General features: G+C 33.5%; 2 protein-coding genes across 3 annotated transcripts; one reads left to right on the plus strand and one right to left on the minus strand.

The window, feature by feature from the left end:
- Nucleotides 1-315: 315 nt before the first annotated feature.
- On the minus strand, nt 316-7,984 carry LOC110717640. Of its 2 annotated transcripts, none has more exons than XM_021896391.1 (7): nt 7,837-7,984; nt 7,067-7,572; nt 6,246-6,553; nt 6,063-6,119; nt 1,621-2,075; nt 1,157-1,436; nt 316-1,057 (listed from the first exon to the last, which is right to left on the minus strand). In XM_021896391.1, the coding sequence occupies exons 2-7, from the start codon at nt 7,432-7,434 to the stop codon at nt 1,038-1,040; spliced, it is 1,488 nt and encodes a 495-aa protein (XP_021752083.1). In that variant the 5' UTR covers nt 7,435-7,572; nt 7,837-7,984; the 3' UTR covers nt 316-1,037. The 2 variants fall into 2 exon arrangements, with proteins under 2 accessions (XP_021752083.1, XP_021752084.1); XM_021896392.1 differs by having other exon boundaries at nt 1,157-1,433; nt 7,837-7,983.
- A 1,447-nt stretch (nt 7,985-9,431) lies between these two features.
- On the plus strand, nt 9,432-12,119 carry LOC110717808 (bet1-like protein At4g14600). The gene is made up of 4 exons (XM_021896587.1): nt 9,432-9,823; nt 9,944-10,070; nt 10,617-10,673; nt 11,472-12,119. Exons 1-4 carry the CDS (start codon nt 9,786-9,788, stop codon nt 11,631-11,633), a joined length of 384 nt encoding a protein of 127 aa, XP_021752279.1. The 5' UTR covers nt 9,432-9,785; the 3' UTR covers nt 11,634-12,119.
- The last annotated feature ends 1,398 nt before the right edge of the window (nt 12,120-13,517 follow it).

Below are 13,517 nucleotides of genomic sequence, written 5' to 3' on the forward strand. Positions count from 1 at the left end.
AGGTATCATGTGTAAAAATTATTTTGAATAACTTGTCCGTTTACATTATATAATCTCGATCTTAAAATGCATGCCACAAGGTTGTGTTGCAACTAATTAAAAACGGAGGAAGTATAATGTATACATAATTGCAACATCTATGAAATTATAGTTAAAAGTCCCTCCATTTCTTTTATATGTCCCTATTTGGACAACGCACATGTGTCAATACCCTTTAGCTAATATTCTTGAAGCAATCATCAATACAGATCAAACAGAACCTAATATCCCTCTAATTATGATTAGTTACAAGATTCGAAACAAGAACATAAAAAAGAAAGAGAAATGAGAGGAGTAAAATTTTAATGGCCCAATGGGCCTCAAAAGGTGAAAGCACAAAAGATCTACAAAGGGAGCTGTAATCTCTAACCACGTGACACATGCTTGTGACATGCTCCTCTACAGTTAATATATTTAATAGTTCAAAATTTTTCTTAAGAATGTTTAAACAGGGGAAGATTGAGCGCAAATCATCAGTAAATTTATACATGCTCCTCTACAATTAATATGCACCTCAGCTCTCAGGTGCATATTTCAAACCACTCTCCCTCCCAATTAAGCAAATCAATCGAGATCGATATCTCTACTAGCAGAGACTGGCTTGCAATAGAGACCATTTTAGGCTTGATTCATGTGGTGGCATATTGAGAAATTAAACCATTACTTTTCTTAGAAAAGGTGACAGCTTTTTTCCAAGCATCTTAAAATCAAGTATACGCTTTTTACCAATGAGCACGACGCCAAGACATATTCAGGATGCCATCCTCTTCTTGTGTCTAATTCAAAATTCTCATGTTAAGAGCTTCAAGGCCTTTAATCAATGACTGGCCACTAAATTATGGATATAAACTACAAAGTCAAGCCTAGACTATCAAACAGCTTTTTCGCCATTATCACCAGCAGAGTACAGAGATGATATGCAATAGGTAAGCTCACCAACAGGCAAAATTTATACAGATTAGCTGCTGTTGCATATTGCTTGGAGCTGTAAACGAGGACTACTCGCTCAAAAAGGACACTGCAATGCATCAGTTATCAGCACCCCAGCCATTTCCACATCTACTTAGAATTAATGTAATCAGAAGAAAAAAGAATCATCAGTTGCTATCTGGCTCACCTGCAGATCTCAGACTCCAACCTCCAGGTCCAGCCTTGCGCTCACCCCGCTTTCTCTTAATCTTAGAAGTCAAACAAGACTTTAATGTTGTTTTTTCCTGAATCACAGCATCTACAGTCCCGGAATCAGGCGCTAATCCATTGCCAGCTCCGAGACTTGAAATATGCTGCTCTTTATTTTCTAGATTATTATACTCGTCTATCGATTGGTCAATAACTCCAGAAGACACGTGCCCATCTTGCATTGCTCTGTTCTGTATATGCGTATCATCCAAAATCTGCTGATCAACAGCAAGAAGTATCAAATTGAAAGATTCGAGATTAAAGTCTGAAACCCAGAAGAGGGGAGGGAGGGGCAAAATAATTGAAGTTTTTTAAGGGAGTATAAAAACTTGAGTCACATACGTGTAGTGTTCTGCAAAATAAACTTTTTACGCACTAGACAAGGTATGAAAGAAACCTTACATTTTCACCTGACTCTAATATCTGTGGCTGCTGATGTATAGTAACATTTGCTGCAGAAAGTAACCCTACTGTGCTTTCTATAATATCAGGAATCTGAGTACCATCTCCATAATCAGAGACCAAACTCTCAGGCAAGTCCAGACCACCAATTTCAAAGTCTGTTATGTCATGAGGGATTTCAATGCCCCCAATAGACAAATTGTCTCCATCGCCAGCGGAGAAAGCAGGGCTTTGTGCAGCACTTGTCTGAGCATCGTAAGGTGCAAGAAGACTTAGGTTTTCTGAAGAGGAGAATTTCACACCATTTTTTAACATCACCGTATCAAAATGGGTTCTAAGCCTCTGAACTTTAGATTGCACTGTTTCAATCTGTCGGAGAATCTGTTCTATGGAATCCTCCCCATCTTTTAACCAATCATCATCCATGCTGAATTCTTCATTCTTAGGACATACATCTGAAAGCAGCATCATAAGAAAGTACAATTATATTTCCTTCCTAAAATAAAACATCAACACAAAATTATACGATGGTTGCTATCAAAAAGATAATCAACGGTAATGTGTAAGCAGAAACTTATTAAAATAAGTTGTTCATTACACATACCAGAAATGTACAATCAAAGTTGCACATTATTCACCAAATACAAGTGAAAAGCCAATTGGAATGTACCAGTGTTAACATATTCGCTATGCCCCTGCAAATTACAAATTCATTTGCCTTTACAGCTTCCTTGGTTACTTAGTGTTAGTCTTTTACTCCTATCAACGTTTTCTAACATGGAAGGTTTGACGCCTAGCTAGATACTTTTGTATTTTCTCTGACCTGAGTTTTACTTGCACTAGGATAGAAATACAGCTATCATCATGACAGAAAATGGACCCTGGGGAAATTCTGCCTTTCACAATTTCAACTCCAGTAGCATAAACAAACTATGAATAGATATCAGGAGAGCCTCACTAGCCACAAACATTAGACTATTCTGCGTGAAAAATAAATAAAAACTTGAGAAGCTTAGAAAGAAAGACAGCACAGCTTGCAAGCCACTCATAGTAATTTTGTATTTACTCCTTGTATTGCATGTAATGAAAGTAATTTTGCTGCCAAGACATGGGGCAAAAAGATGGAACACAAAATTTGCATGTTCATCAAAAGAGGATCATGTGCTGAGAATCACCAAGGCACCAAGTACTACTCACAAAGAAAGGAATATCCACAGCATGACAGCCAAAAGGTTTCCTAACTTGTTACCCACTTTTATAACCCAAAATTAGCAGTACTCCCGCAACAAGGAAGACATGATCTTTAAATTAAGAATCCTTGAACTACCTAGAAATCTAGCACTGAAAACATGAGAAGCCTCAGTCATCTCAGAATGCTGAGAAAAAACATCATGAGTAGGCAGTAGCAGCTTTGTTAAGTAAGCCTGCACACGTATTCTTATTGATTTACCAAATCTATTTCATATTCACATCCATCCTTTCTCACCTCAACTCCCAACTAGCTACAAGGATGAAAAAATGGGTTATATACCTATACCAAGTCTATAACCCTAATGACACATGGCATTCTTTTCATGCAACTACCATATTTTTTCTTTGTTTAATACTCCGTAATTTTTACTCCTCCCCATCTTCTCCTCTTCCTCTTTTCAGTTTCACAACCCCTTCCCCTTCCAATTTCCCTTTAATATATATATATATATACTACGTAATTACTTTATGCTTCCTCCGTTCTTTTTTAGTTGACATGTTTCTTTTATCACATTTGTCAATGCATAAATTCAACCATTAATATCTATAATCATCAAGATGTAAAAATAAGTTTTAAAAGTTGATTTTTGGAAATACACAATAAGTTGATTCGAACAAGATTCTGCATGACTATGTTATTTTTAATCTATAAATCACAAAACCTAGTCAAAGTAAAGTTTGTAAATAGTTTCACTAATAAAGAATTGAGGAAGAATATGTGATCCAAACAATTCATCTGCTCATCATCAATATGTATAGAATATAGATTTTATTCTTCTCTGTTTTTCTAATCACCAACCACACTAGCAACTCTGAAAGTTGAAGAATACTACATTCTTGAATTAAGGATTGCCAAGAAATCTATGCTTCATGGGCACTACAAATAAAGTTGGGTAATTAGGGATAGTTATTTTAGTTCCATTTTCATTAACATTCCCATATCTCATTTTATAATTTAGCTTTACATTGTTCCCACGACTTCCCACCACTATGTAGAAGTCAATCTTAACGAAAATTTATTTATGTGCTTTATTGTATTCTAAAATGATGATATATTATGCTCTTCACTTAATATATTTGGCAAAATGGCAAGTCAACCGATATACTTTTCCGTTAACAATTATTTGCAACGATTTGACATAAAGTAGAGAGGAAAAATGTCTAATCGTTGCAAATAATCGTTGCAAATAACTGTTAACGAAGGTAGTATGTCAGTGAGTAGCAAAGGCCACAAAACTAGCTTCTACAAAATTATTGCCTCCTCAATTGATCAATTCAAGAATTGCAACATGTGTCACGGTTTCCACCATAGTATTGAAGATTTCTACTACCAAAATAAAACACTCAAATGGGGCAAGGAAAAAGGCAAAACTATCTCAAAATAAGCAAGACATAAGTCATGCAAGCACACAAAAAAGACAGCTCATATAAATGTAAACCTGCAAATACATCATGCCAGAATTAATTTTTTTATTATACTTCCTCACTAAACCTTTTAACTTGCAACACTTCTCATTTCATGCTTGCACTGCATTACCTCAATCACAAACATCTTTAATTACAAGTAAAATTTATAAAATTTGATATTTTGTTTAGAATAATTCATGGCAAATCTAACCATATTCCACATGACCATGTTTCCTTTAATATATATTATAATTGTCAAAGCTAGTCAAAGTAGAGTATGTAAATAATGCATAAGTCAAAGTGATACAAGTAAAAATAAAAGGAGAAACATTAATTCAACTCTCGAGTAATTAAGTTTTCACATAAAATTCCCTTGTTTTTATTCTCTCTTAAAAGTAAATACTTTTCAATGCTATTGTAATACAAGTTGCCGTATCTTTTATTTTAAAATAAAAATTATGAGATTAGTCATAACTTAAATAAGGCTTGTTATAAAGCAGTGGAGCAAAAGAGTGTTTAAGGCTTTGGTTCAATCCTTATAACTTTGAAGCTGACTTGCTACACTAAGTTTTCTGGTCCTCCTGTTCACTTATGCTCCAATTTGCTTAAGCCATGAAAAAAAATCTAGGATAAAACTGACTTGGAGAGTTCTAAATTGGCCACACACAGTTTTAAAGTTTTTACTCCGCTAACAATCATAACCTAAGCACATATTAGATATTATTACTATATGCCTTTTTGCCTATAAAAATTTATACTAGCATTAAGATCTTGAATCTTTGATATGAGTATAAGATCCAAGCCATTTGTAATATGTAGAACTAAGAGCCCCCATCCCGACGGATGGAGGCATTGAGCAGCATGATGCGTTGTTAATTTACCCAGAAAAACAAAAATTGAGAATCATGCTTGGGTTGGATCCATCCGTCCAACCATATAAAAAATATATGAAAAAATGAAAAATCTCATGCTTGGGTTTCAGACATTGTGGGTGTCTGAAAGTCTGAAATAAACCAAAAAAAATACCTAGTAACCAACCTGAACAAACAAAACAGCTTCTTCACTCTGTGGAGAATCATGTATACTTCCTAACTCCTTTACCCCAAATATACACTCGCAAGCACAAACTTGAGCAAAGCATTCTAGCAAGGATTTCCGTTCACCTACTATTAAATAAAATCACTGAGAAGTAAAACACCTAACCAACAAATTGAAACTTGTCCTGTTGTTGATGCTTATTTGACAATAACACCCTAGCCATAATCATCTATAATCATGGCTCTTGACGCTGCAACATTTGTTTGTATAGCGTAACAATTTAACAGAAAATTTATTTTGGTAAGGAAGATCATTAACAGAAAATACCTAATGTACTTGATTACTTATAAAACCTTTCTCCCTAAAGAAGGAACGAGAAGCACAAAAGGGTGGTAAGGCCACAACATAGTTCTTACATCTTAATTGTATTAACATAGATTGATTTCAAATATTTAAACAATAAGAATGACATTGCTGATTAGTCAATAAAAAACGATAATCTTCCAGATAGATTCAACAATATGAAAAAAAACTTGAGAATATCCAGATAAAAGTAATCTTCCTCATAATGAGCATATACCCCTGAATAGACTTCTTTACTCAGATAGCGACTTGAATTTTATATTCTTTGAATTTTAACCAGACAAATTAAAGTTATGCTAGCTCATGATAAGTTAGAATTGGAGAAACAGCATAATGTCAAATCTTGATGGCACTCACATCTTTACTGAAATAGAAATTCTTACCTAGATTAACATCGTCGTCAGCAGCTGATATACCATCTTGATCAGACTTCTTATTTTCTGCATTAGACCAAATACTATCATGATAAATAAAGGGTGCTCACCGAGCGATCGTGTGGAATTATATCTTTAAAATTGTATACATAATATGATAATACTACTACAACCACAAGAGAAAATGTATACCTAAATATGAGAAAAGCTGGTGATGAGACATATAAGATGAGATATCAGTCACATTCTCCACAAGTTTCCGTTTTCTTCTTTTCATGGGTTTCTTCTTGTCTGAATGGTTGAAAAATGGAAACGATCTTGAACAAAAGTCTGATGTATATTGATGAAGTTCCAACATTTTTGTTTGTTCATTTGCTTCTAGCTCACGGGAGTATTTTAAGGCTTGAGACTCCAACTCTTTTATCCTTAGTTCGGCCCATTTGCACCTCCACATAATTGGGCGTACAAAATTCCTCCAATGAAGTGTCAACTTTCTTTTCCTGAAATGTTGTAGCAAAAGAAATCTATGTTACCGGGACTTTTCATTTCACCTTAAGTACCATTGTTGGATCTATGACTCCTAGACTTGGTTAGGATACTTGGAAACTTCAATTTGGACCAAGATTATGAAATCACAAAACAGCTAAAGAAAGACACTTGGACAATTTGGACCAAGATTATTTGAATAAAATGAAATTAAAGTCAATCATCTTGATGCTTCTTGCAAGATAACTTTAGTTTCCTTCATTCTATTCAAATTGCAACATTTGAAGTTTCACATGTGCCAATGCATTAAAAATTAGAAAGTTAATATTGAGACAAATCTAACAAGATGAAGTTTTTTATTACTACAAATACAAAAGATGGTGAAGATGGCCAAAGGAAAGTGATTGATTAGCATTATAGTCCAGAAGTTGCAATAAAAAAAGGAACAAGTGAAGTACAATATGAAGTATAAGAAAACATTACTAGAAAAGTAAAGTTGTTGTTCAACAAATCCAAGAAAAACCAACCTCATGGGGAAAACATTAGTATAACTGTCCAATGTATCAGCGAAACCAGTATCAACACGAAACTCCGACTCCACCTCAGCATCACTAGTTCCCGAAACATTGTCACTTCTCGAAGTAGTATCACCAAAAGAACTAGAATTCTCAGTAGCATCAGGATCCTCACTATCAGGCAGCCTGACGGCGGCATTCGAGTTCATAGGTTCAGTAATATCGGCATAAACTTCGCCACGACTAGTTTGCGGATTCTCAAGTTTCCCATCCAAAAAAGCCTCCATTTCACGCAGAGTATCCTCATAGCTCATACACCTCAAACTCTTACTCGGCATCCTCACAAAACCCCTCGATTTCTCCCGAGCTAGGACACTCATTATGATTATGATTCTTACAATAATTGCATCACTTTCTACCCCAAAATCACAACAATTATAAACAAAACACCCAAAAAATCCGAAATTCTTGAATCAAACTTGCATGTTTTGGTGTTCCAATTCAACAAGATCACAAACCTAAATACAAAATACAATCACAATTTCAATTTCAATTCCAGTTCAACGATACAAAAACAACAAAAGCAAGTAACAACAATCAAACAACAAACAATCACAAAATTAAAACAATTAAGATGAAAATTGACAAGAATGAAATTCAAAATTTAACAGGGGAGAAAGAGAGAGAGAAGATTGAATTGTAGCATGATTAACAATGGCGGCGAAGAAGAGAAGATAGAGGTAAGAGAGAGAAAGAAGAGAGAGAAAGAGGAGAGAGATTACCAGAGAAAAATGGTGGAGACTGTGAGAGTGTTCGCACGGCGGCTACAAGCGAGGGAAGAAGAAAGAGAGAAAAGTGAGGAAAATTCATTCGCAATATATAAATGAGGGAAAGTGAACGTTAAATCAAAGGATACTCTAGTCTTCTTTCTTTATTGTATAAAAAAAACCTAAAATAACATTAGGAGTCTAGGAATACTCCTGCTTAATTCTTCTTCTAGTACGAGGAGTCGAGTTGAGCGGTGGAAGGTTACGACTGGGCATGAAGCTAATCGAGTTGTTGATTGGTTAGATAGATTTGGTGTTTGCTCGAACGTAAGACCTGGTCATCATTTCAGCGTTCTTAAAGAGCTTAGAGTTATTATTTGTTTAGTTTATGGTCTCACGGTCACCAATGAGTTCAATCTCTATTATTATAACATTCACTAAATGATGTACTTTCATTTTTTAACAATTGCAAGTTGCAAAATAATTTCTTGGTGCGCTATTTGAGGATGTGAATTAAGCTATAAATGATATACTTTCAAAATGTAAACGGACAAATTAAGCCATAAAATTTCACTGTAACTACTTAACATTTTTTTTCTTCTTGGCGGTAAAATTATTTCAATTAATTTGTTTGTATACCTAATCTAATATATTCCTTAAGTGTGTGTCAAAAATGGTTTATTGCATGTAAATAAAAACGAAATAAAAATATATTGCAATCACATCCACTCTTTTTTTTTTTTGGCTTTGTCTAGCTTTGAAACCTTGAAACAATTTGTTAATGGCTTAAAAGTACATATTTCCATTGATTAATCTTTAAGGGTAATTGTCACACTCAATAATTGTTTATCCTAACATTGATATATTTAATCTTTTCTACTTTTTTTACAAGTGACTTGCAAGAAGAGATAGTTTTCATTGTCATTGTCTTGGCCAAAACTAGGGTTTTTCACTTTGTTTTCCAATAAAAAAGGTGTCTTCCAACTAACTATTAAGGAGTAATTCTTTCTTTAGGTAGATTATTATATTTTAACCTAGAGTAATTTGCCTCTTCTTTCTACGCTATGGTTTACCAATTTTTGAATATGCAATAAAATGATTTAATTGTATCAATTCTCTAAATCAAGATTGTGTAAGTCATGATCTTTAATTTTGATTCAAACTAACACTCTATCTATCAATTCCAATTCTCAATAATGATGTTGAATATTTAGGTTTTGGGGTCTAACCTTAATTTTAAATTTATCTTTTTAAATATAAACTAGAAGCTATGTCTTGATGTGCCTTCTTTCTAGCCACCGTCGAGAAGTTACCTTTTTATTTTTTTAAAAAAAAATTTACATGCTTATTTACCGTTTTTCGGAACAATTTTCCTAAATAATACTTAAATATGTCAAAATTCTTTACATATATCCATTTTACAAAGAAAATCCTCATATACTGTCCATGTCACAAAATCGACTATTTTTTTTTAATGGCTCGACAATAAACTTTAAATTAATGGATAATTCATTGATTCAATTGGCAATTCATTATGCCATAAACCACTATATCATCAATTAGCTAATTTGTGCTCAATCAATCACCAAAAATTATTTTCTTTCTAAAGAAAATGCTTATGTGGATAATACATGGAATATTTTGAAGAATCTAGCACAATTGAGGAAATTTTTTGAAGTTTTAAAGCATTATCCAAGGAAATCGTTCGATAATGCAGACAAATCACATAACCTATGATTTTGAATATCCCCGTTCTTTTAAGTCCGGTCCCTTTAACATCTCTTCATCTCCTCCAGTCTTTCTTTGGGAACACCTACTAATTGACCACATCCCATCTCTTCATTTCCTCAATATCATCTCTAATCATAAAATTGAGTACCAAATATCCCAATTCCTAAATTTTCAAAGATTTGATCAAAAAACCCTAATTTTTCAATCTTTTTATCACTTTGATTGCATATACCATGGCAACAAGAGGCGGTGCTGTCCCCTTCAGATCAAGGTAATTATGATCATTCATTCAATTTCAACATTATCTAGGTTTTTAATCGAATTACTTTCTATTGATTGAATTTCTAATTTGGGCTTCTTTTTTTTTTTTTTTTTTTTTTTGGGTGTGCAGTGATGGGTTGAGTACTCGGCAAGTGGGTAATTCAGATGAAGTACAAGTGCGAATTGTTGATCCAATGCATGCTGACCTTGATGATGAAATTACAGGGCTTAGATCTCAAGTTCACAAGCTCAGACATGTAATTCAGCTTTTTCATTCTTTCTTTTTTTAAGGTTTCATATTTGATAATTTTAAGTTCTTGAATTTTGATTTTGTCAATGCTGAATTTCGCAGTTTTAAATGTAATCTTAATATGGAAGTTGAGAAATTTATAGGGTTACTAGCTGGGATTAGTATAAGAAGCTAAATGATACTGATGGACGCGTGATTTTGTCATGATTAATTTGCGTAACATTTTGGGAAAGATATTTAGTTCTTAAACTTAACCCTATAGCAAAACCTGAATATATTGAAACTTTGAAAGGAATTTGACATGTAATGTGTATTGATTTTGCCCCATATGAGTGATTGTAAAAGAAAGATGGAATTAATAAAATGTAATTAATGCGTTCCGGTGAGTTTGTTTGAAACTTGCTGGATACCAATATATGGATTTTACAAGAAACATTTTGGCAGGAATTTGCATGTTTTGGGTCATTTTCTGTCAATTTGTTCTGTTCATCGCTTTCTGTTATCTATTCATTTGATTCGTTGTATTGGTCTTTGATGCATGATGTTGATGCAGGTAGCACAAGAGATTAACTCAGAGGCGAAGTTTCAGAGTGATTTTATGGATCAGCTGGTAATGCATCAGCACAATCTTCCAAATCTTAAGCAGTTTACCCTTGATCAAATATTTTGAATTTATTTGTGTTGTGCTGTGATATAACTACTTGTTGGCTCTTTTGGGCACATTACTGATTACTTCCCTAGACATAAACATTAGCATTAGTGTTTTAAGAAATTCTCCTCCTTGAAGGGTTTAAATGCATAACTAGTTTGAGATTACGATTATTAATTGAATATATATTGACATCATATTTCTGGTCTGAGCTGTTTATATTCATCCTTTCTGAGGATGCCATGCTAAATTGTTCATTATTGTATTTGTGTTAAGTTTCAGTAAGGTGTTAATAATGAGCAGTCATTATAAACCTAATAACGTTCCACCTTTTCTCCCTCCCTTTTTCTTGGAACTTCTTGTCTTTACCTGAAATGTCCATCAAGAACGGGATTTCGCTAATGTTGATGTGATCTATTGTTGATACTTGTATATGACTGCTCATTATTAACACCTTGTTTTGGAGCTAATTACTTTTGTACCAATGACTGCTCATAATATTTGACTTTCTTAACAATCATAGAACTGGTGCACCTTTCCGTGTATAGAAATAAACTCATGATACTTTGGATCTGTAAACTTTTGCAATTTATATGCATACGTCATTACGTGATTGCTTTATGTGACTTCTTTCAGCTAAACAAACTGTGCTTCATGAGAAAGGAAGTGGTGAAGTTTGCTATGATTCTTTGTATATTTTGGCTGTTTAGCAGTATGTATTTCCGTGCTTCTTGTGATACGTGTTTTTGTATGGTACAGCAAATGACCCTTATCCAAGTTCAAGCTAGTTTGAAGAACAACATGCGGAGATTAAACAGCAGCATTGTGAAAAGTGGTTCTAACCATGTACTGCACGTTGTTCTTTTTGCATTATTTTGTCTTTTCTTGGTTTACTTCTGGTCCAAATTTTCCCGACGTTGAGCAGCCATGAAGTCTTGCAGACTGCTTAGAGAACTTTCTACTGCACAACTTTCCCAATGGAGAAGATGGAGGTTTTAATTCCGTGCTATACTAGCTGCATATATGTGTTCGGGATTATGTTGCAGATCTGATGATATTGTGTTCAGTTGCTGTAGTGTGTTCAGTTTGTGTAGCAGTTGCTTGATCTTCTTCTGGGGTTGTAATTTATCTCAGTGCTTCTGAGTATCTGGTGTCTAGGCAGGCACTCTATATGGGTTATCTGGTCTGGTCCAGTCCAGTTGCAGTGTTGCACAAAACCATCTGAGTCGTTGCAGTGCTTAATTGCTCATATATTTGGTTTTATTAGCAGCAGTAGTCAGTACTTTCTTCTTGTTTGATACTCTTGTTAAAGCTATGGCCTTCTTGGGTATCTTTTTGAGATGTTTGTGATACAATGGCAACCTTGTAAATATTCATCTTTTTGGTAATGCAATAATATATTCAGTAGCCAAAGATACAAGTGATGTGCCAATTACCAAAATTCAATATATTGTGAGGCAAACCCACGTGTGGTTATGTAAATTTAAGTATGGTATGCTTTGTAAAATTTTAAGGCTTCTAAAGGGAGATTAGTGATGTATGAATAAATACATAACAAGGGACATGAGAGTCTTTTCACGTGGAATTTGAAAAATCCTAATCAACACTCCCGTTTTGCTTTTAATTTTTTTTTTTTTTAATTTTATTCTATAAAGATTGTAGAATAACTAAATCAAATTTGTTGTTTTATTCTAATTTTGATTTTAAGGCTCTTAATTCATTAAGAGAAATCGAGTTGTAAAATATTGAGTATCTACAAAAATAGGTGTTATGAAGTGATGCTTCCTCAGATATCCGGGAAACGATGTTGGGTCTGATGAACAAATTCAGTTATTTATAATCCTATTACGTTACTAAGCTCATCTAAGTCTCTCACCCTTGCCATATCACCCACTAACTAACGATGTTGGTTCTGACTAAGTTGTTTTAATTACAATTGATATTATTTTGTTTGTCTTGTATAATTGTATTCTAGTACCTTTAAGTCTAGTATGTTTAGTTTTCGTAATCGGAAAGAGCAAGAATTAGTGATAATTTGTTTAAGTGATATCCTTGAATTAATTAGTACTCTTAATTCATGTACCACTCTGTTAGTATTTACTATTTATTACGAACTAGTAATGTGATTATATCCACTTTCACAATAAATATGACTTTAGTCAATAATTAAAATTGTACAATCTTCCCTTCGATTAGACTACATCACATAGTATGATGACTTACATAAATCTTGCGCATATTAATTGTTATTAGGAATAACATATATGGAGTATATATATATACTTCTTCTGTTATTGAATTATATCCATTAATCTTATATGTGAATGATTGTTGAAAGACTTATATAAAATCTAAATCCCACACAAATTAGACCACTTAGTTTATTAAATATTGTTAGTAACACTACAAAGGCTCAATAGTTGGATTGTTTAAAGTTAAAAAGGTTGTTTTGTAAGGCTCGAATTTTGGGATGTTACAATTGGTACTCTAATGTATTTCAATGGAACTCTAAACTAACATATTGTAATTTTCAAGTGCATTTCATTCAGTGGTACCCTAATTACATTTAGTGGTACCCTAATTACATTTAATGGAACCCTAACGTCATTTAACAGTACCCAAATATTATTCAATGGTATAATAGTCATGAAATGGTCGGATCGTTTAATTTATAAGCAAATCATGGTTTTATATAAACTTGGTTTCAATATTAAGCATTTTATATAATCTTAGTTTTTAATTTTAATGGATGCAGTATGGACCCTCTTCATACTCAACATGAAATATTCCACTTGAAAGTGGGGG

This window comes from Chenopodium quinoa, unplaced genomic scaffold (genome assembly GCF_001683475.1).
Source record: "Chenopodium quinoa cultivar QQ74 unplaced genomic scaffold, ASM168347v1, whole genome shotgun sequence".
NCBI lineage: Eukaryota > Viridiplantae > Streptophyta > Magnoliopsida > Caryophyllales > Amaranthaceae > Chenopodium > Chenopodium quinoa.